Here is a 27,190-nt window from a genome sequence, read left to right as displayed (position 1 = left end):
GATGAAGGGAAGTCCCTTTGAGGAGGGTAACATTTAATAGAGACCTGAAGGAAATGAAGGTTCAGACTATACACAGAGCTAGGGAATAGACAGTCAGTGGAGAGAGATTAGCAAGTGAAGAAGACTTGAGATGGGAAGTTGCTTGGAATCTTTGAAAAATGGAGGGCAAAGAGCAGTAAAGATGAAATTATTAAGAGAAGTTGAAGCTGGATCATAAGATAAGGAATCTAGATTTTATTCAGAAGGTATTGGGAAGACATTGGAGTGTTTTATATGCATAATGACATGAGTTTATTAAAAGAAGATCACCAACAATAATCTTATTAAAGATTATTCTGGTTGCTGTGTGGAGTGGCTGACTGTAATGGAAGCAAGGAGACCGAATAGAAGGCTATTGTAGTATTATTCTAGGCAGTAGAGAGGGTGGCTTTGTCTAGGATGGAGTGGAGGTGGTGAGAGGGGATATGTTTTGATAGTAGCACCTGTAAGATTTGCTGATGGATTGGTGAGCTCTTAGGGAAGGAAGGAAGTCAAGCATGGCTCCAACTTTGGCCAGAACAAGTGAGTGAATGGTAGTACTATTTACTAAGATAGGGAAGAGTGTAGAGGAGCTGACTGGGGTGTATTTGGTGAGAGTTAAGTTTTTTTCTTTTGGACATGTTAGGTTTGAGACAACCAAGACAACCAAGTGGTAATGTTCAGTAGGAAGTTTAATGTACAAGTCTGGACCTCAGGGGAAGAGAAGGGATCTGGAGTTAAAGGGTATGATGTTTATGTGTTCATGTCAGTAAATATTCATCTACAACATAATTTTTTCATGACTGAGTCATGCTCCTGTCAGCAAGCTCTTTTGTTCAACTATAGACCCCAACAGTTAAAACCAGAAATAGATAAGCCCACTTAATTCATGTCCTAACTAAAACCCATTGTGTTTATTTCTTATGGCACTTTCTTAATGCATTGAAGAGATGTTTGCAATGACCAGAACATGCCAACCACCAGACCAGAAAAGCCCTGATAGCAACAGAATGCCTAGAAGACCACACACCCCACCACATCCCCTTCCCTGCCCATGATCACCACTGAACACATACTGACCCCCACCCATAATCACGTGCTCTCTGCCTGCTCTCTCGTGCTGCCTCCCTGAACCTCTCCCTGTAAAACTCTAGGTATCTATCTTGTTGGCAGAGAAGTCGGTTGGTAAGGCTTGAGGCTGCCACCTCCCCCACCTGCCAGCACTTGAAGTAAATCTCTCCCTTTCTCTTTTCCAAACCCTCATCTCTTGAGTTACTGACTTCTCTTGGAATGAGTTTTTCCAAGTTTGTTCGGCAACAGTATTGGGAAACCCATCCAGGAGCTGTGCTTTCGATTTGTTCAACCTGCTTGGGATTCCTCAGGATGGAACATTTGGCTACAGCAGCACTCTAGGCCTCACTTGTTTATTCCCTGAGTTAGTGGCTATGATAGATCATTCTGTAACATTCCATTGTATTTATACGTGCTGTATTTTGTGATGAATAATTTTGTAAATCCATATTTTAAACTAATCCCTGTAGGGTATTTGCAATGTAGTTTTGACATTAATGAGAATTAGCTCAATTTGCACAAATTAAAGGCATTGTCCCTCACAAGACTTTCTGCATTTGAGATGCCAACCACAAGTTCAGGAGTCTCTAGGCCGTCTGTATTTCTGACCAAATTCAGGAGTTCTGAGCCCCTCGGGTTTGGTAATTCACTAGAACAACTCATAGAACTCAGGAAAGTGCTATAATTATGATTACAGTTTTATTATAGCAAAAGTTTACAAATTTGAACCAGCAAAAGGGAGAGATGTATAGAGCAAGGTCTGGGAGGTTCCTAAAAGCAAAGCTTCTGTGTCCTCAGGATGTGTCACCCTCCCAGCATATCAATGTGTATTATCAACCAGAGAAGATCACCACCTCTGTGTTCAGAGTTTTTACTAGGGTTTCATTATGTAGACAGGGGTGATTGAATCATTGGCCATATGATTGAACTCTGTCTTCAGCCTCTTTCTATATTCCCCAGAGGTCAGGCTAATATCATGTGGCTCAGTGCACCAATCCTTTAATCACATGGTTGGTCTTTCTAGCATGGGCAGCCCCCATTTTGAAACTAGGGGCCCAATGTCATTCACTTGGTTAGCATAAACCCAGTGTGGCTGGAAGAGCCCACCTTGAATAGCACAGAGGAAATTCCAAAGGTCTAGAGGCTTACTCCCAGGAACCAGGCACAAAGACCAAATTCTTTATTATACAATAGTGTTAAAACCCAATTCAATTATTACTTCCTCTGGAAAGTCTTTATAGACTTTCCAAGGGCTTTTGTTCATATCTCTGTTACAGTTTTTCTTTTCCCCCTCATTAGTGAACACTTTGAAGGTCCCCTGATTTTAGTCATCTTTGTATCTCTAATATTAGCACTATATCTGGCTTATAGTAGTAAGTAGGCTCAGTAAGTATTTAATGAATTAAAATATTTAAGATATAGTTCATGAGATGAGAAGTCAGTATAGAATTCTCTTATTAGGATTTTAAAGATCAAATAGAATCAATAGCTCACTTCATTCCTTCTTATTCCATTCATCACCATTTGCTCTACTTTAATATTTTTATACCTTTTTTATGTGGACATCAAATTTGCAAAAGAAAAAGAGATTTTGCTTTTTATAATAATATATCAACAGTATTTAAAGAGCAATATTTTCTAATGCATTTAAAATATACCAAATTTCTACTTATACAATTTATAGGGACTACATTATCATACAATGTAAGTATTATCATGCTGAATCTCAGAGAATCTTTGTTTCCTTCTTCTGATCTTAAGGATGAATAAGTTCTAATGTCCTCTAGTTTGTCCTGTCTGTGCATAGGTACAGAGTACTTAATAAAAATGTAATATTCCCGGGCGCCTGGGTGGCTCAGTTGGTTAAGCGACTGCCTTCGGCTCAGGTCATGATCCTGGAGTCCCGGGATCGAGTCCTACATCAGGCTCCCTGCTCAGCTGGGAGTCTTCTTCTCCTTCTGACCCTCCTCCCTCTCATACTCTCTGTCTTTCATCCTCTCTCTCGCAATTAAATAAAAAAAATCTTAAAAAAAAAAAAAAGTAATATTCCCTAAACCAGTCTGTATTAAGATTTAATATCTATATCTATCTTTCTATCTATCCATCTATGTATTATCCAAAATGTGTCTATTGGGACAGTTTCCCACTCATCTTGATTCAGAGTGCTTTTAATTCTTTTTTTAAAATGTATTTTAATATATTTATTTTCTTTTTTTAAAAGATTATTTATTTATTTATTTGAGAGAGAGAGAGACAACGAGAGAGGGAACACAAGCAGGGGGAGTGGGAGACCTGCTGAGCAGGGAACCTGATGCGGGGCTCAATCCCAGGACCCTGGGATCATGACCTGAGCCGAAGGCAGACGCTTAACGACTGAGCCACCCAGGCGCCCCTATTTATTGTTTGTTTTAAATAATGAAAATTTAAAATAGTGATACCCACAAAGCCAGTATCATTATTTAAAATGTTTAGTATAACCAGAACCTTGCTGAGAAATGTAAGATTATAAAATTCACAGTTTTTAATTCATTCATCAAATATTAATTAAACATCTAAAATATTCTAGGTACAACACTAAGCCCTGGGGACTCAAAGATTAATACAGCATGATACCTAACCTTAAGAAGCTTACAGCTTTGGGTGCCTGGGTGGCTCAGTCGCTTACAGCTTTTGGGGCAAGACACAACATTCATCAGATCACTGAACAATGTATGGGGAGGTTAAGTTAGAGATTAATGCAATGCTGTGGGGTGCTTACCAGGAGTGAGTCTAGCTTGGAGGCCTTCCTGGAGTGAAGTGGTGTCATGTGAAGGTGAGCGTACATGCTTTGCAAACTGTAAATATTATGCAAATAGAAGCAAGTATTATTGATACACATTCTTACCAAAGAGCTCCGCCTGTAGGAAAAGACAGTTAAATAGTCTGAAGTGAAAAAGGATTACTCATTTTTGCTAAGACTCATACTGCTCTTCCTTTGAATGGAGCTGCTGGGATACTACCTAGTGACTTGTGTTAAGGGAATGTCCAGAAAAAACAAACAGAAAAAAATTACTGGTGCATTTTGCATAGAATTTAACTTTTAAATCATGTGGCCCAGTGCTATACATTGTAGATATTAAATAATGTATATTCAGTGACAGTCACAAACTTAGTCATTGCTTCCAAATAGTATTAAGACCTTAATTCCATCAGGGTGCTTTTAGTTTTGCTTCCATCTGAAGGAGCATCCTTCTGTAAGCCTTGCTTTTCCTCCTATACACTGGCAAAGGACAGTGGAGAAGCCAACACACAAAACTACTGTTTGTGCATGGCTAAAGATGGTGGTGATTTTGTAGCATCCTGGACACTTCACATCCATGAAGTAGGAGTTGGGGCTCTGCATCAGGCACTTCTGTGCTTACTCTTTTCCTCCTCCGGGGATGGGTGGAGGAGGTCCTCTCAGGGGGAGGTTGTCACCACTGGAAAGCAAAAAAAAAAAACAACTTAACGTTTTTATAATTTTTATCTATGCTAGTTCTTATGAGACAGCATTTCACTGGGATATATCCTTTTTGGAGTAGTAAAGACACTAGAAATTATTTGCATGAGATTTATTTTTTCTCTGTTACACAAATTTTTTTTTTTTTTTAAAGATTTTATTTATTCTTTTTTGTCAGAGAGAGAGAGAGCACAAGCAGGGGGAGTAGCAGGCAGAGCAGGTAGAGGGAGAAGCAGACTCTCCGCCAAGCAAGGAGCCCAATGTGGGACTCGATCCCAGGACCCTGGGATCATGACCTGAGCCAAAGGCAGACGCTTAACCAACTGAGCCACCCAGGCGTCCCAAATTTTCTTTCTTTCTTTCTTTCTTTTTTTAATATTTATTTATTTATTTATTTGAGAGAGAGACAGCGAGCACATGTGGGGTGAGGGGCAGAGGGAGAAGCAGACTCCCCGCTGAGCAGGGAGCCTGATGTGCGGCTTGATCCCAGGACCCTGAGATTATGACCTGAGCCAAATGCAGATGCTTAACCGTTAGAGCCACCCAGGCACCCCTGTTACATAATTTTTCATTTGCATGAGATTTTTAAAAATGCATTACTGATTTTTATTAAGTTTCTATCTTTTTTTCATAAGCTTTAAAACACATTTTGTTTTTTAAAACAGTTTTAGATTACCAAAAAATTGAGATGATAGTACAGAGTTCTATATATACTTCCTCATCCAGTTTTCATTATTATTAACATATTAGAGTAGATTTATTTCAGTTAATGAATCAATGTTGAGACGTTATTATTAACCACTTCAAATTTTTATCTAATGTCTTTTCTTTGTCCAGGTTCCCATCCAGGACACCACATTAATTAATTAATTAATTAATTAATTAATTTTTTAAAAAAAGATTTTATTTATTTGACAGAGAGAGATACAGCGAGAGAGGGAACACAAGCAGGGGGAGTGGGAGAGGGAGAAGCAGGCTTCCCGTGGAGCAGGGAGCCCGATGTGGGGCTCGATCCCAGGACCCCGAGATCATGACCTGAGCCGAAGGCAGACGCTTAACGACTGAGCCACCCAGGCGCCCCGACACCACATTAATTTAGTAGTCATGTCTACTTAGGCTCTTCTTGGCTGTCACAGACTTTCCTTGTTTTTGATGACCGTGATAGTTTTGAGGAGTACTAGTCAAGTATTTTTAGGATGCTTCTCATTTGGAATTTGTCTGATGTTGTTCTCGTAATTAGACTGGGGTTGTGGTTTTTGGATGTGTTAACCTTAAAATAAAACAGTCTTACCGGCAAACAGTTTATTTTACCAGCAAAAATAGGTTTATTTGGGAATAACAGAGAATTGCAAAGCCATAAGCAAATCTCACAAAGGAGAGAAACATTATTTTATGGAGAAAGAGGAAGTTGGGAGGGGTTGTTTTGAACAAAAGTCCATTGGAGAAAAGCAAGAGTGTAGGATGATTTTTCATTGCCTGAGTTGCAGAGTTAGTAGATTTTTTATATGAGATGCAATGTACATCTTTCTCTGCTGGGACCTGTAGTTGATGATTCTTTTCCAGTGACAGTTCTTCAGTTGGATTTGTAATTGACAATTCCTCCTGTAATTGATATTGAGTGGTACAGCTCCGCCTTCCAGACTCCCCTTCTAACATCCAGATCCACTTTAGTGAGGTTTCCTTTTTTTAATTTTCACAGGTGGAAGATCACAGAGATACAGTGCTATTCTTATCACATCATATCAAGGGTATATATTATTGACATGATTTATCATTGTTGGTAATGACCTTAATCACCTGGCTGGGTTTGACAGGTTTCTCCGCTGAAGTTAGTCTCCCCCTTCCCGTTTCCCATGCTGTACTTTTTTTTTTTTTTTTTAAAGAGAGAGTGAGAGAGTGGGGGAGGGAGAGAGAGAATCTTAAGCTGGCTCCACGCCCAGTGCAGAGCCCAACTGGAGGCGTGATCTCACGACCCTGAGATCATGACCTGAGCTAAATCAGGAATTGGGTGCTTAACTGACTGAGCTATCCGGGTGCCCCTCCATGCTGTAGTTTTTGGAGGGAGGTCTCCATGCACTTAAGGAGTGGGATTTATGGTCTCCATCCTTGCAGGTGGAGTATTGTATAAATTATTTGGAATTCTTCTGCAAGGGAAATTTGTTCTTCTCCATTTCTTTGTTTAATCATTTCCTTAGTATCAGTATAAACTCATAAATATTTATTTTGTACTTTAGGTTATTTAACTTTTGGAAGCTCATTCAGTTAGTCTCCTCTATCCCTTTGATATACCTCTGTAAAGTTAGGATCTTTTTGTTTTTAACATTTCCTTAGTTTCTGACATTACAAGATGCTCAGCTCATTTTGTGTATTTCCTGTCCCAGTCTTGGAATCAGCCATTTCTCCAAGAAACCTGGGTTTCTTTTGTTGGAGAGTGGTGTTAGAAACTAATATCTTGTCTTTAGGTGTGCTTGTTACAACTGGGATGTCATTGATTCTAAGCATTCTCAGCTGATAGAATAAATATATGTATATATGCATACATACATATCTATAAATATTTCTAGATGTAACCATCTGTATTTTTACTAAGCTAAACACAAGTTCATATTCTAGCTCTAATCCCTTACCACATGGATCATTTTATTTAGCCTGTTCGTCCTGCTTACCTGTAATCTTCCATTCCAAAAGTGAGAAACCTTCTACCATCCACCATTCAGTTACCTAATTGTTCAGGTTCAGTAAACATGTATAGTGGTTTCAGAATTGTTAACCTGTACACCTGTGGGAAACAGCTTTATTAGCTAGAGTACAATGCTAATATGTGGTTCCCTGTGCTTTTAGTCTAACAGACTCCAGTGATTTCCAAAGTTATGTAGGTCAGTACCTTTATCCACTATCCTCTTCAGTGTTGTTGTTTCATAGTTTTGTATATTTTTATTATGGCAAATTTCAAACATATACAAAAATAAGGAGAAGAGTATAATGAACCACATGTACCCATCACCAGCCTCATGAAAATTATTAAAAACATAGTCAGTCGTGTTTTATCTGTACTCCCCCCTTACTCCCCTAGTCAACATGTGATTATTTTGAAGTAAATCCCATGGTTATTTTGAAGTAAATCCTATATATATTATTTCCTCTGTAAAATTTCCAAATGAGGCTTACCATAATTTAACCAGTCCTCTATTGACAGATAGTTTTTATCTATCTATCTATCTATCTATTTATTTATTTATTTAATCTAGCTAGCTAGCTATTTATTTTAAAAGGAGACCCTTTTTTTAAAAAAAGATTTTATTTATTTATTTGACAGAGACACAGCGAGAGAGGGAACACAGCAGGGGGAGTGGGAGAGAGAGAAGCAGGCTTCCCGCAGAGCAGGGAGCCCAATGCGGGGCTCGATCCCAGGACCCTGGGATCATGACCTGAGCCGAAGGCAGACGCTTAATGACTGAGCCACTCAGGCACCCTGATAGTTTTTATTTATTACAAGTATTGCAACTATAAATTTACATTTACATTTATCTTTGCAGTTGCAGGGTAAATTTCTAGAAGTTGAATTGCTGAAACAAAGAAGCATTTAAAATTGAGAAATACTGCCAAATTTATTTTAATACTACCAAGAGTAAGTGAGAATTTATCCTTCTCTGTACCTTCGCCTACACTGATTTTAACCAACTTTTAAATATTTGGCAATATGAGATCTGAAAAATGATCTATGTATCTTCCTTTTGCATTTCTTTAATTATAAATGGATAGGACATTTTTCCTATCTTTAGTGGTCATCTATTTTTTTCTTTCTGTGAACTATATATTTAAATTCTTTGCTTGTTTAAGAAAAGGAAATAAGTTGTCACAAAGGTCCAATTTCCTTTCCTAAACCGTTAATACTGTGCTGTCATCTCTCTCTTTTTCCTTATTCCTAGTTCAGATCACCAACTCAGGAGTGGTATTTATGTCCCTTTAATGAAGGTAAATACCTGCCCACTTTTTTTCTTCTGTCCTCTTTTCACCCACCAAAGGTTCTTAGGTCTCTGTTTTCTGTGAATCCTGGATACCGTCAGATTGTTTATTAAACAGATGTAGGGTTTTTTTCCAAGATTTTATTTATTTATTTGACAGAGAAAGAGATTGGGAGAGAGAGGGAGAGAGAGCACAAGCAGGGGGAGCAGCAGGCAGAGGGCGAGGGAGAAGCAGGCTCCCCACTGACCAGAGAGAGCCCAATGCTCTCTCCCCCAGGACCCGGGGATCATGACCTGAGCTGAAGGCAGACACTTAACTACCTGAGCCACCCAGGTGCCCCTCAAACAGATGGTTTTAGGTCAGCTTCTGAGGGAGTACTCTAGGGGAAATATGCCCAAGAAACCACAGGAAGGATTTCTACAGACATGTGGGGGCATGTTTGTAATTGTTCAGCAAAGAGTATGCCCAGAGAAGATCACTCCAGCCTGCTTTGTTCATCTGTTCTGTCTTTCCATGCAAACATAAGACATGCACTCTGACTTTTGCTGCTGTGCCCTTTTGACAGTATTTTCAGCCTTATTTTTATCAGAGTGAATTATGTCTCCATCTACTTTGGACATACATGTAATCATAGTATTATTGTTGGTTTCTTGATTTAGGGAAATGGTGATTGCAGTCTGTCCTGAATTAAATGACATCAGAGTGTAAGAATGTACTGACAGACTGATTTTCTTTGCTTATGTATTCTTTAAAAACAACTGTTCAAAATCTCATACACACAGAAATTGTTTGCCAAGCATTTGAAGCCATCTAGTTTACCAGGTGGCAGCTGCTGTTGTTTATTGGGACCTAATTTAAACCACAGACATGAAATAAAGAGTGTCCTTGTTTTTAAAAAGAGAAACTGTGATTTCTTAAAAAACAGCTTTGTTGAGATATAATTCACATACCAGACAAGTCACCCACTTAAAGTGTACAATTGAATGGTTTTTAATATATTCACTGAGTTGAACAACCATCACCACAATCAATTTTAGAATATTTTTATCAACCTCAAAAGAAATGCTATGCCTATTCTGGACATTTCATATAATTAGAATCATGCTGGTGGTCTTTTGTAATTGGCTACTTTCACGTAGCATACTTCCAAGGTTCATACATATTATAGCATATATCAGTACTTTATTCTGATGGCTTAATACTATTCCATTGTATGAATATACCATAATTTATTTATCCATTCATAAGTTGGTATAAGTTTGGATTGTTTCCACTTTTTGGCTATTAAGAATAATGTTGTTATGCACATTCGTGTATAAGTTTTTGAATGAACATGTCTTAATTTCTCTTGGGTATATGGCCAGGAGTAGAATTGCTGGGTCATATTGTAATTCTGTGTTTAATCTTTTAAGGATCTGCCAGACTGTTTTCTAAGGTGGCTGTACCATTTTACATTTCCACCGTTAAGTGTAGGAGGTTTCAGATTTCTTCATATTCTTGCCAGCACTCATTATCTTTTTGATTATAGTCATCTTAGTGAGTGTGAAGAGGTATCTCATTGTGATTTTCATTTTTTAAAAACATTTATTTATTTGAGAGAGAGTGAGCAAGAATGTGAGTCAGGGGAGGGGCAGAGGGAGAGGGAGGGAATCTCAAGCATACTCTCCACTGAGCATGGAGCCTGTTGCAGGGCTCGATCTCACCACCCTGATCATAAGCTGAGCTGAAACCAAGAGTCGGACACTTAACCGACTGAGCCACCCAGGCACCTTGTGATTTTGATTTTGATTCTGTTGTTATTTAACTTGTGTTTAAAAACTTACTATTATTAAAAATTATTAAAAAAATACTTCTAAGTATACTTAAAATTATTAATTATCATTATTAAAAATAGTTTATTTTTTAGAACAGTTTTAGGTTTATAGAAAAATTGAGCAGTGTAGAAAGAGTTCCCATTTGGTGCCCCCCCATAGTTTCTCCTATTATTAATTTTTACATTAGTATAGTACACTTGTTACAATTAATGAACCAATATTGATATGTTGTTTTTTTTTTTTTTAATTTTATTTATTTATTTGAGAGAGAGAGAGAATGAGAGACAGAGAGCATGAGAGGGAGGAGGGTCAGAGGGAGAAGCAGACTCCCTGCCGAGCAGGGAGCCCGATGCGGGACTCCCCGGGACTCCAGGATCATGACCTGAGCCGAAGGCAGTCGCTTAACCAACTGAGCCACCCAGGCACCCCTGATACGTTGTTATTAACTGAAGTCCATAGTTTATTCAGATGTCTTCAGTTTTTACCTAGTATCTTTTTTCAATTCCAAGTTCCTATCTAAAATTCCACATTACACGGGTGCCTGGGTGGTGCAGTTGGTTAAGCGTTGGACTCTTGGTTTAGGCTCAGGTTGTGATCTCAGTGTCATGAGATGGAGCCTTGCGTCGGGCTCCTCACTTGGCGTGGAGTCTGTTTGGAATTCTCTCTTCCTCTGCCCCTCCTGCTTGTGCACTCTCTCTCTCAAATAATCTTTAGGGGCACCTGGGTGGCTCAGTCCTTAGGTATCTGCCTTTGGCTTGGGTCATGATCCCAGGGTCCTGGGATCGAGCCCCGCATTGGGCTCCCTGCTCGGCGCGAAGCCTGCTTCTCCCTCTCCCACTCCCCCTGCTTGTGTTCCCTCTCTCATTGTCTCTCTCTGTGTCAAATAAATAAATAAAATCTTTAAAAAAAAAAAATCTTTAAAAAAAATAAAATTCCACATTACATTACTTGTCAGTTCTTTCTGGCTCCTCTTAGCTATAATGGTTTTGCATACTTTGATGTTTTTGATGATCTTGACAGTTTTGAGGAGTACTGGTCAAGTATTTTGTAAGATGCCCGTCTGTTGGAATTTGTCTCATATTTTTCTCATGATTGGACTGGGGTCGAGGTTTTTGAGTAGAAGATCACAGAGATACAGTGTCATTCTCATCATATCATATCAAGGGTATGTATTATTGATGTGATTTATCATTGTTGATACTGAGCTTGATCACCTGGCTAAGGCACTGGTTGTCACGTTTCTCCAGTGTAAAGTCACTCCTGCCTCTTTCCATACTCTGTTGTTGAGCAGTTTTTCTTGTGCTCATTATCCATTTATATATCTTCTTTGGAGAAGTATCTATTCAGATTCTTTTTAAATTGGGGTGTTAAAAGATATCATTTAGAATTTAGATTGTTTTTATTATTTAGTTGTAAGAATTCTTTATATATTCTTTATATATTCTAGATACAAGTCCCTTATATATAATTTGCAAATATTTATTCCCATTCTTTGGGTTGTCTTATTTTGGTGAAGTCAAATTTATCTATTTTTTCTTTAATTTAATTTTTTAAAAATGTATTTATTTGACAGAGAGTGCAAGTAGGCAGAGCAACAGTCAGAGGGAGAGGGAGAAGCAGGCTCTCCGTTGAGCAGGGAGCCCAATGCGGGGCTCGATCCCAGGACCCTGGGATCATGACCTGAGCTGAAGGCAGCTGCTTAATTGACTGAGCCACCCAGGTGCCCCTCTATTTTTTATTTTACTGCTTATGTCATATCTAAGAAGACTTTGCCTAACTCAAGGTCATAAAGATATATGCTTACATTTTCTTCTAAAAGTTTTATAGTTTTAGTTCATTCCTTTGGATATTTGAGACCCCATTGTGAGTCAATTTTTACATGTGGTGTGCCACAGGAGTCCAGCTTCATTTTCTTGCATATGGATATCCAGTTGCCTCAATGCCATTTGTTAATGAGACTATTCTTTCCCCATTGAATTGTCCTGGCACAACCGTTTGATATTTAAGGTTCAGTTGAACATAGAGAAAAATTTAGTGTGTACATCTTAACACATTATCAGTAACTCTACCCCAAATCAGTTGAAGTTTGCTGAAGTATGGTAGAAATCTCAGAGGCTTTCATAACTGTTAGGACCAAAAATAATTCAGGAAACAATATTGCCAAAAATATAAATTACTCTGCTGACAGCTTACCACAACTGTAGACTCAATTTGGTTCTTTTTTTTCTTTTCCTTTTATTTGAGTGTAGTTGACGCACAATGTTATATTAGTTTCAGGTGTACAACTTAGTGATTTAACAAGTTTTCATCACAAGTGTAGCTACCATCTGTCCTGTTACATCAATATTACAATATCATTGGCTGTATTCATTATGCTGTGCTTTTTATTGACTTATTTATTCCATAACTGGAAGCCTCCCTCTTCCCTTCACCCATTTTGCCCCACTCCCAGCAACCATCAGTTTGTTCTCTGTATTTATAGGTCCAATTCTGCTTTTCATTTGTTTATTCTTTTTTTTTTTTTTTTTTTTTAGATTCTGCTTATGAGTGGAATCATACGGTATTTGTCTTTTTCAGCTTGACTTATTTCATTTAGCATAATACTGTCTGGGTCCATCCATTTTGTCTCACATGGCACAATCTCATTCTTTGTTATGGCTGTGTAATATTCCATTGCATACACACCACATTTTCCTTATCCATTCATCTACTGATGGACACAGGTTGCTTCCATATATTGGCTATTATAAAAAATGCTGCAATAAACATAGGGATGCATATATCTTTTCAAATTAGGCTTTTTGTTTTCTTTGGGTAAATACCCAATAGTGGAATTAAGATTCTCTCTCTCCCTCTCCCTCTACCCCTCCCCCTCCCTGTCTCTCTCTCTCCCTCCCCCACTCTCTTTCTCCCCCTCCCTAAAAACAAATGAATAAAAAAAAGAGAATGACAGATTTATTTTTTTTAACTTTCTGTGAGACTAGATTTTGATGATCCTGCAGTGTACTTGAGAGAGATTTCACATTCTTACTGCTTTCTAGGAGCTTTCAGTCTAATTTAAGAAAATTTAAGCCCTTGTTCTAGAGATATGTTGGCTAATATTCATAATGATAATGCTATTTGAAGTAATTTTTAGGATGCAAGATATAATTTATTTATTTATTTTATTTTTAAATTTTTTTAAAGATTTATTTATTTATTTGAGAGAGAGAGAGTACATGAGAGGGGGGAGGGTTAGAGGGAGAAGCAGGCTCCCTGCTGAGCAGGGAGCCCGATGCAGGACTCGATCCAGGGACTCCAGGATCATGACCTGAGCCGAAGGCAGTTGCCCAACCAACTGAGCCACCCAGGTGCCCCGCAAGATATAATTTAATATATGAATTTAAATGATGATGATATTGGAGTAGGCGAAACCCAAATAAATGGTCTCTGACTGCCTTTCCTCTTTTGTTTTTATTTTTTGGTGGTTTTTTGTTTTGTTTTGTTTTTGAGAGAAAGAGAGCATGTGCATGAACAGGGGTTGGGAGGATTAGAGGGAGAGGGAGAGAGAATCCCAAGCAGGCTCCACACGCAGCACTGGCTCGAGACCACAATGACCCCAGCTGAAATTAAGAGAATGACACTTAACCCACTGAGCCACCCCAGCGCCCCTTTCCTCTTTTTTTAAGAGTCCATTTGTGTGAGAAATATACAAGTTCTCTTGGATGGTTTTACTGCATAGGCCTGTGCTTAACAGCCAAAGTTTCTCCAGAATGTGCCCTTAGAATCAGTTTTTTTTTCCTTTTTTCTCTTTGTCTACAATATACCTCTTCTCAGTAATATGTATTTAAGTGAAATGATCAGATATTTAAGGTATACACACTATTTATCAACACTGTGAATAAATCTCAGAATAAAAACTAGATACAAATTAGCTGTATAGCTTTTCTTGTTTTTCATGGACTTTCCAGTATATTCTCCCTTAGAATATAGAGTCAAAAAGCTAGAATATTTTTGGGGGATTCCTTGTTGATAAGATCAATCTGTATCTTAGTTTCATTTTCCAAAACTCCAGTTTTACAGCTCTGAATTAAGCTCTTTTTTTTTTTCCTGTGAGCATATAATCCAGGGATCAAATGCTACTGTTTCTATGGGCTTCCAGTTGGTATAAAGCAGTCTCTACCCTGCTCCTCCTCACCTCAATCCTCCATAGTTTATTTAAAAGTCCACAGACTTCCTCACTACCCTCTGGAGTGCTAGAATCAAGAGGCTTTTATTTTCCAATTTGGCTCCTACTCGAGCCACTCAGCTCTTGCCTTTACTGCCAACATCAGCATTATCATTAGCATCTCAGAAATAAAAACCAACAAAAATGGTTTTGCTTTGGGGTTACTCCAGGAGGGAGTCACCTTGGTTTTTCTTAGAGAAATTCTGTTTCTCTTTTATGACTTTAAGAGAAACATAATGTTCTTTCATTAAATTGAACATTCTGCTGTACCCTACCTCACTTGCTAGTGGAGACCAATTATGAAAGGTTGTGGTATCGGACCAAGTAGGGACTTTTTAGCCTGTGTTCTTCCATTAAACCTGCCCCCACTCCCCATTTCTCTTGATTGCCTTATTCAAGTCTTAGAGGTAGTTTCTCCCTGCTGATGATATTTATATATTTTTGTCTGAGGTCTTTGTCTCTTATGGTCAAAGGAAGGCTATTATATGTAATACTCCTTGCATAGTACTTGAACAATATGACGAGTTTTGTTAAAGTACAATTTTAAAAAGTACTGTTGTAACAAGTCATCCAGCTTTAGGATCCCAGGACATTTAAACATGACTTCTGAAACCATGTATATCACTCTCCCTCTTGACCTAGCAATCATGCTCACAAAAACTCTCCTACAGGCGTTTGACACTTAGGTAGCAGACACCTGTAGTTACTCAATTTATTTTAGGTGGAGAAGCCCAGTGGTTGATGCAGGGTTGTCTCTATGTGAGACGGAATCTCCTGTGCAGTCTTGAAAAGGAAATAAGAAATGTCAAAAAATAGGGGCATCTGTGTGGCTCAGTTGGTCAAGTGTCCAACTCTTGATCACAGCTTAGGTCTCAGTCTCACAGTTGTGAGTTCAAGCCCTGCTGGTCCGAGAAACAGCTATATACAAGGTGGAATATGATTATATAGAAGTGTTTTACATGAAGTATTTTCTGAGGGGCTTCAAAAGAGATTACAACCTGTTAGGATGAGATTTTCCTGTGGATCACCTCCCTTACCTGGCTAATATATGAAAAGTCATTTATGTAGTTACATTGTAGCCAGGGTTGAAGATTGGTAACTCTTCCCCAATTACTCTAGTTTTCTTTGATTAGCCCTATAACAAATGTATAACCATCACTGAAAGACTTGATTAGAGAGCTTGACCTTGATATTTGTACATTCTTTTTTTGCATTTAGCACTGATCAATAGAAATCCTGTTTTTCACCGTTCGGAATGACATCTCCACCCCCATCTACCACTAGGAGACCTGAGTTAGAATGCTAATGGTTAGCAAAAGAAAAGCAGTAGGGGCGCCTGGGTGGCTCAGTTGGTTAAGCGACTGCCTTCGGCTCAGGTCATGATCCTGGAGTCCTGGGATCGAGTCCCGGGATCGAATCCCGGGATCGAGTCCCAGGATCGAGTCCCAGGATCGAGTCCCAGGATCGAGTCCCCGCATCAGGCTCCCTGCTCAGCAGGGAGTCTGCTTCTCCCTCTGATCCTCCCCCATCTCATGCTCTCTCTCTCTGTCTCATTCTCTCTCTCAAATAAATAAATAAAATCTTAAAAAAAAGAAATACTAAAAAAAAAAAAGAAAAGCAGTAGTATCTTTTTTTTTTTTAATTTGGGCACTCTTACTGTTGTGAAAGGAGTACTTTAGTATATTGTTAAAATGTAAGAGCTTAATTAGTTTTGGGCAGTGCCTGAATCTGTTCAATTTTACCAATAAATCTTAATTAAATCTCATTTTCTCTCACAACCTGTAGAAATACAACAGACCTTCATATTTGGCAGGGTTTCTGCTGATGAGTTTTTAAAATCAGTATGCTTATAAAACAACTCCTTTCAATAAAGTTGTTTTATAACTGGGTGTAATACATAGAAGGGTGTGTGTTGATCCTCTGGGGCCTTTATGCCCTGCTTGCAAATGTAAGTTCTGGCCTGACTGATCACATGTTTGGAGTCAGGCCTCTGCCTGCTGTTTGTTTTTGGTGATATAACTTGGCTTCTTCCCTGAGAGAGGGGTGGAGATCTTTCACTGTCCTTGCCTTTGGTTTCGGGAACCTTTGAGATCCCAAGCATTTTAGAATTGATTCTTGAATTCAAAAGCTCAGTTCACACAATAACTTTCTTGAAGAGTGTGTCTTGTTTAAGGAGGTGTTTTGCCTATTAAAGTGATATAATTTAAGTCCAGACAGTCCTGGAATTCTGAGTTAAGGATTCAAACAATGGCATTGTTTTGGTTATTCTCTAAAGTACTATGAATGTGTCTTCTAGTGCTCCTTTTGAGTGTAGTGCAAAGGACTGTTTTTTAGGGCTGGCCCTCCGTTTGGAAGCAGCTGCTACTCTGCAGACTTCATTGTTACATTGCTGACCTTTGTCATCAGGAATGCCCCTAGAGAAAACAGCCTCCTAATTGTTTTTCTTAAGCCTCTATGAAGTTTGTGATATGTCCTTTCAAGTTACTTTTGGTTACTTTCTTAAGTTTACTTTGTTTACATTTAATTGGAGGCCCCATCTTTTTAGCTTTATCATGAATTGTCAGTTCTGAGTTACTGGTAGGTGGTAAAAAAGAATTGCCCTTTCCCTGTTGTCCTGTTCTGCAGGAAGCCTTTGTGGTTTAGATTCACAGTTTCCCATTGTTGGTAGCTGCAGTTGTCTCCTCCCTCCTGTACCCTTCCCTCCCCACAACTCAGGCTCTTCCCTTGGCCCTCCTCATTCCTGGATCCCTTGCCCCACAAATGCCCTTGGGATTGCTGGAGTTTGAACGTGCTGCTGTCTGGTAAGTACTGTCCTTGTGGCAAAACTGCAAGTGGATGGAGGGATTTCGTCTTTGTGTCTGGTCAGTCTTTCTGAAGTGTTGCTTTTAATAACAAAAGTTTAAACTTTGAAATTAAGGTTGTAAGACTCTCTTAACTTTGAGGAGGGCTCTGGCATACGACTGTTGTTTTTACTCTACTCTCCTGTCTGTTTCAATTATTAATAAGGCTTTGGAAATTTGATTTTTATTATTGGTTTAAAAAATTCTCATGGATTTTATTGAGCTCATTAAGATTAAAGCAAATGTTATGCGTTTAATATTTTAAATTTCCTTCAAATGGAAGTATATTTGTGATGTTTTTCTATTTATTTTCAGTATTAACATACTGATAAAAGTAATAATGAAGAAAAGATCTATTTTGTGGCTAAGCTGAAAAGTAGCATTTGCTTCTAAAATCAGAATGATTCTTTTTCCTCTCAGCAGAATGTTTTTGGCAAAATTCAGTAAGATTTTAGCAATATGTTCTTAATTCTGGGAAATGGTTTGCTGAGTACTTCAGGATAACAGATGCTTCTGGGAATTATTTTTGGGGAAGTTAGATTTGTTCATTAGCTCCTGCTCCCTTGAGGTATGAGATCTATAATGCTTTTGAAAGTAAAATATTTAATATTTAGTGTTCAGATTGAGTCAAATATCACCTTGATAATGGACTTTTTTATTTCTTTGGATTTTATGTTTTGATCCTCAACTAAGAAGCTGTACGTGCGCACACCTTTGGTTCTCCAAAAGTATTGCTAATTAAAGTCATTTTTATGGTAGAAAGTATGAGGGAAAACTTGTTCGTGGGATGTTATTGCTGTTCAATTGAGTCATTTATTCAAGTGATAGCTGCACTTATACAATAATGACTTCCTGAGTTTTTATGATGTGGCAGATGCTAGTTCCTGTGCTAAGTACTTTGCATTTACTTCTAATTCCCACTACAACCCTGCCACATAGGTAGCATTATCCCTCTGGGAAGCAGTCATACATGGGTAGAAGGAACATGGATTTTTATTTTCTGCAAAATGAGAATAATCCCTATTTGGTAGATTAGGTGTGGGAATGAAAGGACATACCATGTGTATGGTGCCTAGCTCAGAGTTGGTGTTCATTAAGTGGTGACTGCTATTACAATTTTATAGCTAAATAACTTGCTGAAGGTCTCTCAGTTTTGAGTGATAGAGCTAGGATTTGAACTGGCTCAAAACCTGGAGTCTGGTAGCCTGTTTTTGTTTGAGTATTGTGAAGGCTTTTAGAGTAGATTTCAGTGGATCCCTGCCCATTCCTCCACCTCCTGCCCCCATAGAGTTGGGTTCTTTATAGATGCCCTTCTTTTCTTGGTCTCCTCTGTCACCTTCCCAGTCATGTGCTTATTAGTCTCTCATACTGGAGTTGCTTGTGCCATTCAGTACCAGTGTTCTCCTAGCAGTAATGAGTGCAGTCACTGGCTTCCCTTCCTATTTTCCTCTTGTTGATAGAGCCATCATGCCTTCATAATTGTTTGTGCCGAAAGAATTTGGGTAGTGGTGTATTTATAATGATTCTTAAATAGTGCGTAGTTGCAATCAAGCACTTAAATTAAGAAACCTTAGGGGCTTAAAAAATTAAGGGAAAAAATCTCTAGCTCTAAGTTATTGAGCCAGAAGATAATAGAGAGCAACTTCATGCAACTCATAGTTATCATTTTGCCTAATATAGTTGTCATTTTGGGGCCTAATTTAATTGCTGTGGATTCTCTTTCCTTTAACCCCTGCTGTTACTAGTTTGGTGCTATTAGCAGTGTGTTTGAGAAAGAGCATTGTGTTAGTCCTTCTGGCCATAGAGTATCTTTATTCCACAGACCTTTTGGAAACAGAATGTATGATTTAGGTATGATAGGATTTAGACAGTAGATTCAGGGAAGAGACAGAAAGATGATTTATCATACTTATAACTGAGTTAATCTCTAAACTGAAAAATGTGTTTCACAAAGCTTATTCATTTATTCTTTTATTTAACAAGTATTGAGCATCTGTTGAGTGTAAGACACTCTATATATACTTTCTATATTGTATTCTAATAAAGTACAGATATACTGGTTAAGTACTGATTAATGAAGTTCTTGGGAGGGAGGCAATACGTCCCAATTGGTAAGGAGCTGTATTTAGACAATTCTTTGGGAAACGATTTATTATAAATAACTACTCCTTCCTAATAGGGTATGACTATTATTAGTCTCTATTTCTGTAAGTTGCCAGCAGAATGGCTTTTTCAAACAGGTTTGCTGAGTGGAAAGGATTACTTGTATTAGGTGGGATTGGGAAGATGGGAGTGGGAAAGGGAGTAATATTCCTTTTTTTTTTTTTTTTAAGATTTTATTTATTAACACAGAGAGAGAGAGCACAAGCAGGGGGTGAGTGGCAGGCAGAGGGAGAGGGAGAAGCAGGCTCCCCGCTAAGAAGGGAGCCCGATGTGGGACTTGATCCCGGACCCCGGGATCATGACCTGAGCCGAAGGCAGACACTTAACCATATGAGCCACCCAGGCGCCGAAGGGAGTAATAGTCCTTATTGAGAAAAATGCTGGGCGTATACACAGAACACATCTTTTTTTGTGTTTGAAGGGATTAGCGGTAGATGAGGTTGGAAACTGTACATAGGTTAAGATTATAGAAGGCCATTTAAGGCCAAGGAGTTTTGACTGTATTTTGTCACTGAAGTTTTCTAAGCTAAACAGTGATTGATCGGAGTTTGCTTTTGGTAGGGTTTTATAGACAGGATTAGAAAGGTACAAATAGTTTGGAAGTTATTATAGTAGTCTAGGTAAATTGTATTGAGAATGTATTATTTTTAGATTATATTTGCCCTCATTTTGATATGGCTTTGGGTTTGTGCTATCAATTACAGTTTAATTTTTTACATTAAGTTTATGTGTGTGTGTGTGTGTGTGTAAGAGAGAAAGGAAGAAGGAAAGAGAGAGGTATAGGGGATGGCCAATTATGATGATTTACTTTTTTTTAAAGTAAACTCTATGCTCAATGTGGAGCTCGAACTCATGACCCTGAGATCAAGAGTTGCATGCTCTACCAACTGAGCCAGCCAGGCACCCCCTCTAGCCGTCATAGTCAGAGCTCCTATTCTGTACTGTCCCTAAGTATTTTGCCTATATAATTTTGTTGAATACTCTCAACAGATCACATTTACTGTAGGTAGTAAATGATCTGAAAGTGATGGAGCAAGTTTGGAATGTAGATTCATCTTATTCTTTATCATGATCATCAAAGCATTTATGCCTCACTAATACCAGGTACTGGGCTAATTATACGTGTATACATTATCCTCAAAACAATCCCATGACTTAGGTATTATTTATTAATTCCATTTTACTGATGAGATACCTGAGACTTCAATAACTGATTCAATAACTTGGTTATGATGTTGTTAGTTGTTAGATGGCGGAGTCCAGACCTGTTCTAACTTGCTGACTCTGGATCCCTAAGTAGTATAATTCACATTGTGTTTCCTGGGAATGGTACCCCTTGAATCTCCATTGTGAGCATGGTGTTTCCTGAGGCTATGCAATGTAGTTGGCCCTGCAGAGGCTGCACTTTTTAAAATTTATTTATTTTTTAAAAGATTTTGTTTATTTGACAGAGAGAGACAGCAAGAAAGGGAACACAAGCAGGGGGAGTGGAACAGGGAGAAGCAGTCTTCTGCCGAGCAGGGAGCCTGATGCGGGGCTCGATCCCAGGACCCTGGGATCATGACCTGAGCCGAAGGCAGACGCTTAATGACTGAGCACGCAGGTGCCCCAGAGGCTGCACTTTTTACCACTATGTTCTTTTTATTATCATGCTGCCTCCCTCAGAAGTCAGTAAATTATCTATACAGCTTTCGATCCTTATAAGGATGGACTAAGTAGCCTGCAACTGTTATTTCTTAGTTTGTCAGTTATAACAAAGTGAAACATGTCTTGTCACTCTTTTTTTCTTCCTAACTGGTTTTGGAAAATTTGTTGTAAATGACAGTTTTCTGAGTTCTTATAAAAGGAAAAATAAGGCTTTCTATTTTTTATCAGCAAGAACTGTAGTTCTTCTTCTTGTACATGATGTAATAATTTGAAGCTGCCAAAGTCCAATCCTCAGGAAATTGTTTGAGTTGAGTAACTGTGTTCACTGGGGAGTTTGAGATAACCAGCCCATAAATCAACAAATAGCTTAACCTTTTTTATGGTTGTAGATGCTTATCTCTCTTTATTTTCAAGCTTGAATCAGAAGCAAATATTGATTCAACTGATATAGTCTCCATTAGAAGAAAATATGCAATATCTCAAGCTAGCTATGGACATTTTGGGGGCTTTTTTACTTAAGGAAAGTCAGAATTTATCGGGGTGTTGGAATTGGTTGTCCTAGGTACTTATCCCTTCAAACAAAAAGTTTTCTCTTTCAATTAAACTTTCAGTGATTCAGTGCCTATTATATTCAACCTCTGTGTAAAAAGATGCCCTTAAGGAATATATGTTGTAGTGCATGTACACAAATAACTGTAACATGAGGGAGGATGGGAATGCTCCACATGTGCTAAGAGCACAGAAGAGGGTGAAATCAGTGAAAATGGAAAGGTGGGAGAGGGAGAGAATCTGGGGAGGTTTTTTTTTTTAAGATTTTATTTATTTATTTGAGAGAGAGCATGAGCAGGGAGAGAGGCAGATGGAGAGAGAGAGCAGACTCCCCGCTGAGCAGGGAGCCTGATGTGGGCTCAATCCCAGGACTCTGGGATCATGACCTGAGCTGAAGGCAGACGCACAACCGACTGAGCCACCCAGGCACCTCCTGGGAAGGCTTTTGATGCAGCTTTTACTTGAAGCATACTTACGATTTTTAACAAGACGAAATGGATAGGAAAGGCACTGCTGGTGGAGGCAATATTAGAGCCAAGGCACCGAGGAAGTAGAGTACAGAGCGTATCATTATACAGAAAAGAGTCTAGCTTACCTGAAGTGGAAGATGAGTGAGGGGCACATAATAGGTGCTCAGTGAAATGTCTGATCAATAAATGAGTGAATAGAAGTTGTGGCTGAAAGTGGTGGTAAGATCTAATTTCAAACTTTGTGCAGGCGCCAGACATACTGAATTCAATCTATAAATAAAAGTTAATTTTATACTGGCAGAATATGTGAATATAGAAATATGCAGTATAAAAATCACAATCATGAGCATGAGTCAATAAGGAAAAAACGCTGTCAATGTAGGTCCAGTTGACTGCTTTGTTTTTTTTTTCTTTAAGTTTGCTATTTGTTCATGGTTTTGCCCTGTTAGTAGTAGAATAAGAAGACAAGTAAAAGTTAAGGGAGAGAAACTTGCAAAAAATGCAACTATTAATTTTCCCCTTTGTGAATTAGAAAAATACTGTTTTTCTCTAGCCAAAAGAATGCCCCTTCTGGGAGCCTTGAAGATTTTTGAAAAGGGGAGTAATGTGATATTTTAGGAGTCCTGTGGTAGTTATATGTAGGATTGGAGGCTTGGCAGTGAATCAGTAATGTGGTGCCCTGGTCCAGAGGTGGTGAGGATCTGAACCTTAGCAGCAGCTGCAATGAGAATAGAATGAAAGGAAATAGATATCCAAATCTAGCCCCCTATTTCTTCTTCTTTTTTTTTTTAAGATTTATTTATTTATTTGAGAGAGAGAGAGATACCACAAGTGGGGGGAGGGGCAGAGAGAGAGGGAGAGAGAATCCTCAAGCAGACTCCCTGCCAAGCTTGAAGCCCAATACGGGGCTTGACAAGACCCTGAGATCATGACCTGAGCCGAAACCAAGAGTTGCCTACTTAACTGACTAAGCCGTTCAGGCGCCCCTAGCCCTCTATTTCTAAATAAATAGTTAACATTTATTTTTTAAGATTTTATTTTTATTTGACAGAGAGAGAGAGCACAAGCAGGGGGAGTGGCAGCCAGAGGGAGAGGGAGAAGCAGGCTCCCTGCTGAGTAAGGAGCCCAATGCCGGGCTCAATCCCAGGACCCCAGGACCATGACCCATAAGGCAGATGCTTAACCCACTGAGCCACCTAGGGGCCCCAGAAATAGTTATCATTTATTAAACAGCTTTCATAATGTTGGTATATTAGGTGTCTTTGATGATTGGTTACCTCTGGTCCAGAGTCCTTTCATTTTATCTTTAGGGAAAATGAGTTTAAATTCCACTTTTGATTTTACTTTGTGTAAGAAAACTATGAATTAATATTGGGCGCCTGGGTGGCTCAGTTGGTTAAGCGACTGCCTTTGGCTCGGGTCATGATCCTGGAGTCCCGGGATCGAGTCCCACATCAGGCTCCCTGATCAGCAGGGAGTCTGCTTCTCCCTCTGACCCTCCTCCCTCTCATGCTCTCTGTCTCTCATTCTCTCTCTCTCTCTCTCTCAAATAAATAAAATCTTAAAAAAAATTAAAAAAAACTGAATTATAGATAATATATACACGAATTATGGATAATTTAGAAAATAGGGAAAAGGGTAAAAAAAATCCATAATTCCATCACCCTAATAAAACCCCTATTTTTTTACATTTACTTGGATTTATAAACTTTTCTAATAGTTCATTCTAGGTAAATCAAGCTCTGAGAAACAGGTTCCTGAACTAGTAGAACAACCCATTAACTACTATACTGTGATGTTAAACATAATGAACCCAGAGATTTCACATGAAAGCTTCACTGGACTCTAGTTTACCAGGATCACAAACTATATCAATAACTCCTTTTTTCCTATAAATCTGTCTTAGTCCACCTACCTTTATACATACAGATATTAATTTTCCAAATGCCTCTATTCCCCTTTGGGCCCAAGGTTCCATCTCCTTCAATGAATTATTTGCATAATTTAAAGTTTTTTTATTTTGAACCAATTTTGGACTTACAGAAAAGTTACAGAAATAATTCAGAGAAGGGAATTTTCATGTATTCCTCAGTCAGCTTCCTCTAATGTTATCATCTTTTTTTAAATTAAAGATTTTTATTTATTTATTTGACAAAGAGAGGACAAACGGGGAGTGGCAGGCAGAGGGAGAGGGAGAAGCAGACTCCCTGCTAAGCAGGAAGCCTGATGTGGGGCTCGATCCCAGGACCCTGGGCTGAAGGCAGATGCTTAACCAACTGAGCCACCCAGGCACCCCTGATGTTATCATCTTATATAACCATTGTACTTATATATAAGTACTTATATTGTACTTATATTGTACTTATATATAAGTACTTATATTGTACTTATATTGTACTTATATATAAGTACAATGATGAGAACCAGGAAGTTAATATTGGTACAATACTGCCAGTAACTGAAGACCTTTTTCAGATTTCACAAGTTTGTCCACCAGTGTTCTTTTCCTATCTAGGTTCTAACATTGCATTTTAGGTGTTTTTCTTCCTTAGTCTCCTGCATTCTGTAAAAATTTCTGTCTCTCTTTGTCTTTTATAACCTTGACATTTTTGGAGAGTATTGATCAGCTATTTTGTCAAATGTTCCTCAATTTGGATTTTTCTGATGTTTTTTCATGATTGGACTGAGATGATATGGTTTAGGCAAGAATACTACAAATAATGTTGTGTCTTCAGTGTATTATTACCATGGGATTCATGATGTTAGTATGTATTATTGCCGGTGATGTTGACCTTGATCACTTGGTTAAGGTGGTTTTTGCCAGGTTGCTCCATGATAAAGTTACTATCTTTTCCTTTGTAGTTAATAAGTAATAAGTAATATTGGTGGGGATACTTTGATACTATCATTTGCATAAATGTCATGTTCTCTACACATGAAATTAGTAATGTTTACTTAAGAGACCTCATTGAACTTTATTTATTATGAAATAAATTCCCTTAAGAGACCTATCCCCTTCTAAGCTTCCTACACCTTATATCTAGTTTCATCAAAGGGCCCCCAGGCTCTGCAGCAACAAATCCTTTCTAGTCTTCATTGATCTCAGCCACATTCATGTCATATTCATAATGAGGTCTCCAATGCTAGTAATCTGTAGATCTCTGAACCTCATTTACCTCACTATCTCTTAGGGTGACAGGCTCTTCCTGGCCCAGTATTCCTCCAGGCCTCATCCCTCTTTATGCATAAGCCAGTTTCATTTCAGCAAACATTTGAATGACTATTTGGGGTTTTTTAGAAACAGAGGCTAAGAGAAGCTGACTTTGTTGATGAAGAATACAGTAGGGGATAATTAGAGTGGTTCCGCTATAGCCTGGTTTATTACTTTGGTCTGAGAAAAATGGCAGCACATTTTGAGGTACTGGGCATACTCTTGTGAAATAATTGTCCTTTGTATTTCATTAATACAGAGAAATAAAATGTTTTTCTAAATTTAATTAGCTTCTAGAGCATTACTTTTAATGCTGGCAGTCTTGAGCTATGATTTTTTTTTTTTAAAGATTTTATTTATTTATTTGACAGAGAGAGACACAGCAAGAGAGGGAACACAAGCAGGGGGAGTGGGAGAGGGAGAAGCAAGCTTCCCACTGAGCAGGGAGCTCTATGCGGGGCTCGATCCCAGAACCCTGGGATCATGACCTGAGCCGAAGCCAGATGCTTAACGACAGAGCCACCCAGGTGCCCCAGAAAACATTTTTTAAAAGTGAAAATTAGATATTGGACCTTGAGGCCTGTGCAAAAGAGGGACCCTGAAGTTTAATCTTCATTAGTTTCTTTGTAAATCTGCCTCTAATTGTGGGGGTCTGCAAAAAGGTTAGGACCCAGTTTTCCATCATCTCACACATGGAAAAGTTTTTAGCCTGCCCATAGGAAGCTAGTGTGTTCAGATTGGGAACAATGTGGAACATACAATTTAGTATCTCTACTACACAAGGAAATAACAGGTGATAAGATGACATGCTTGTTTCCCAATTTTGGCTTCTAGCTTCCTAGAAGTTTACCTGATATTAGAGACAACAATGTAAAGCAGACTGTTTTGATGTAATAAGTCCCAGGAGCTATGTAGTAATGATGATTAAATAAGTATAAAGAAAATTAAAGGTTAAATAAATACAAGTATTTATGTTCAGATTTTCTATTTCTTCATGATTCCGTCTTGGTTGGTAGGTTGTATATTTCTAGAAACTTATCTAGGTCTTCTAGGTTATCCAACTTGTTGGCATGTATTTTTTCACAGTAGTTTCTTTTTTTTTTTTAATTTAAAAATACCTTGATTTTTTTCTTCCAAATTTTTATTTAAATTCCAGTTAGTTAACATATAGTGTAATATTGGTTTCATGTGTAGAATTTAGTGACTCATCACTTACATACCCTGTGCTCATCACAGCAGGTGCACTCCTTAATCCCCATCACCTGTTTAATGCATCCACCCTCCCCCACCTCCCCTCTAGTAACCCTCAGTTTGTTCTCTATAATTAAGCGTCTCCACAGTAGTTTGTTTGCTTGTTTTTTTAAGATTTTATTTTTAAGTTATTTCTACACCCAACGCAGGGCTCAAACTTACAATCTTTTTTTTTTTTTTTTTAAGATTTTATTTATTTATTTGAGAGAGAGAGATAGTGAGAGAGAGAGAGCATGAGTGGGGTGGAGGGGCAGAGATGGGCAGAGAGTGAGGGAGAAGCAGGTTTCCTGCTGAGCGGGGAGCCTGATGCAGACTCAATCCTAGGACCCTGAGATCATAACCTGAGCCGAAGGCATACAATCTTGAGATTAGGAGTCTCGTGCTTCACTGACTGAGCCAGCCAGGCGCGCCTTCACAGTAGTTTCTTATGATTCTTAGTATTTCTCTGTTATTATAACATTTCTTTCATTTCTGATTTTATTAGTCTTTTTTCTTAGTCTAGCTA

At 38.4% G+C, this 27,190-nt stretch overlaps 2 protein-coding genes across 11 annotated transcripts in view; one reads left to right on the top strand and one right to left on the bottom strand.

Annotated features, from left to right (window-relative positions):
- USP54 (ubiquitin specific peptidase 54) overlaps positions 1-27,190 on the top strand; it is a 122,429-nt gene that overhangs the window by 27,326 nt on the left and 67,913 nt on the right. For 4 of the 10 annotated variants that reach the window (XR_008506341.2, XR_010412478.1, XM_064594801.1 and 1 more), the window contains exon 1: positions 17,145-17,415. The exons of 2 other annotated variants lie outside the window; for them this stretch is intronic. The gene's annotated coding sequence lies outside the window, so the exon portion shown is untranslated. Of the gene's footprint in view, positions 1-8,103; positions 8,196-17,144; positions 17,416-27,190 lie in introns of those variants that run through there. 4 more of the 10 variants (XM_045878082.3, XM_045878081.3, XM_054508218.2 and 1 more) reach the window with 3 other exon arrangements.
- On the bottom strand, positions 4,289-4,447 carry LOC123847074 (small ribosomal subunit protein eS27-like). Its single transcript, XM_064593540.1, has one exon. The coding sequence runs from the start codon at positions 4,445-4,447 to the stop codon at positions 4,289-4,291; it is 159 nt and encodes a 52-aa protein (XP_064449610.1).

The sequence above is a fragment of the Mirounga angustirostris genome, unplaced genomic scaffold, assembly GCF_029215605.1.
Source record: "Mirounga angustirostris isolate CCGP_5_RB_7025 unplaced genomic scaffold, mMirAng1.0.hap1 SCAF_6, whole genome shotgun sequence".
In the NCBI taxonomy this organism is placed as follows: Eukaryota; Metazoa; Chordata; class Mammalia; order Carnivora; family Phocidae; genus Mirounga; species Mirounga angustirostris.
The sequence above is the reverse complement of the archived record's forward strand: the minus strand, read 5'-3'. Positions and strand labels throughout refer to the sequence as shown.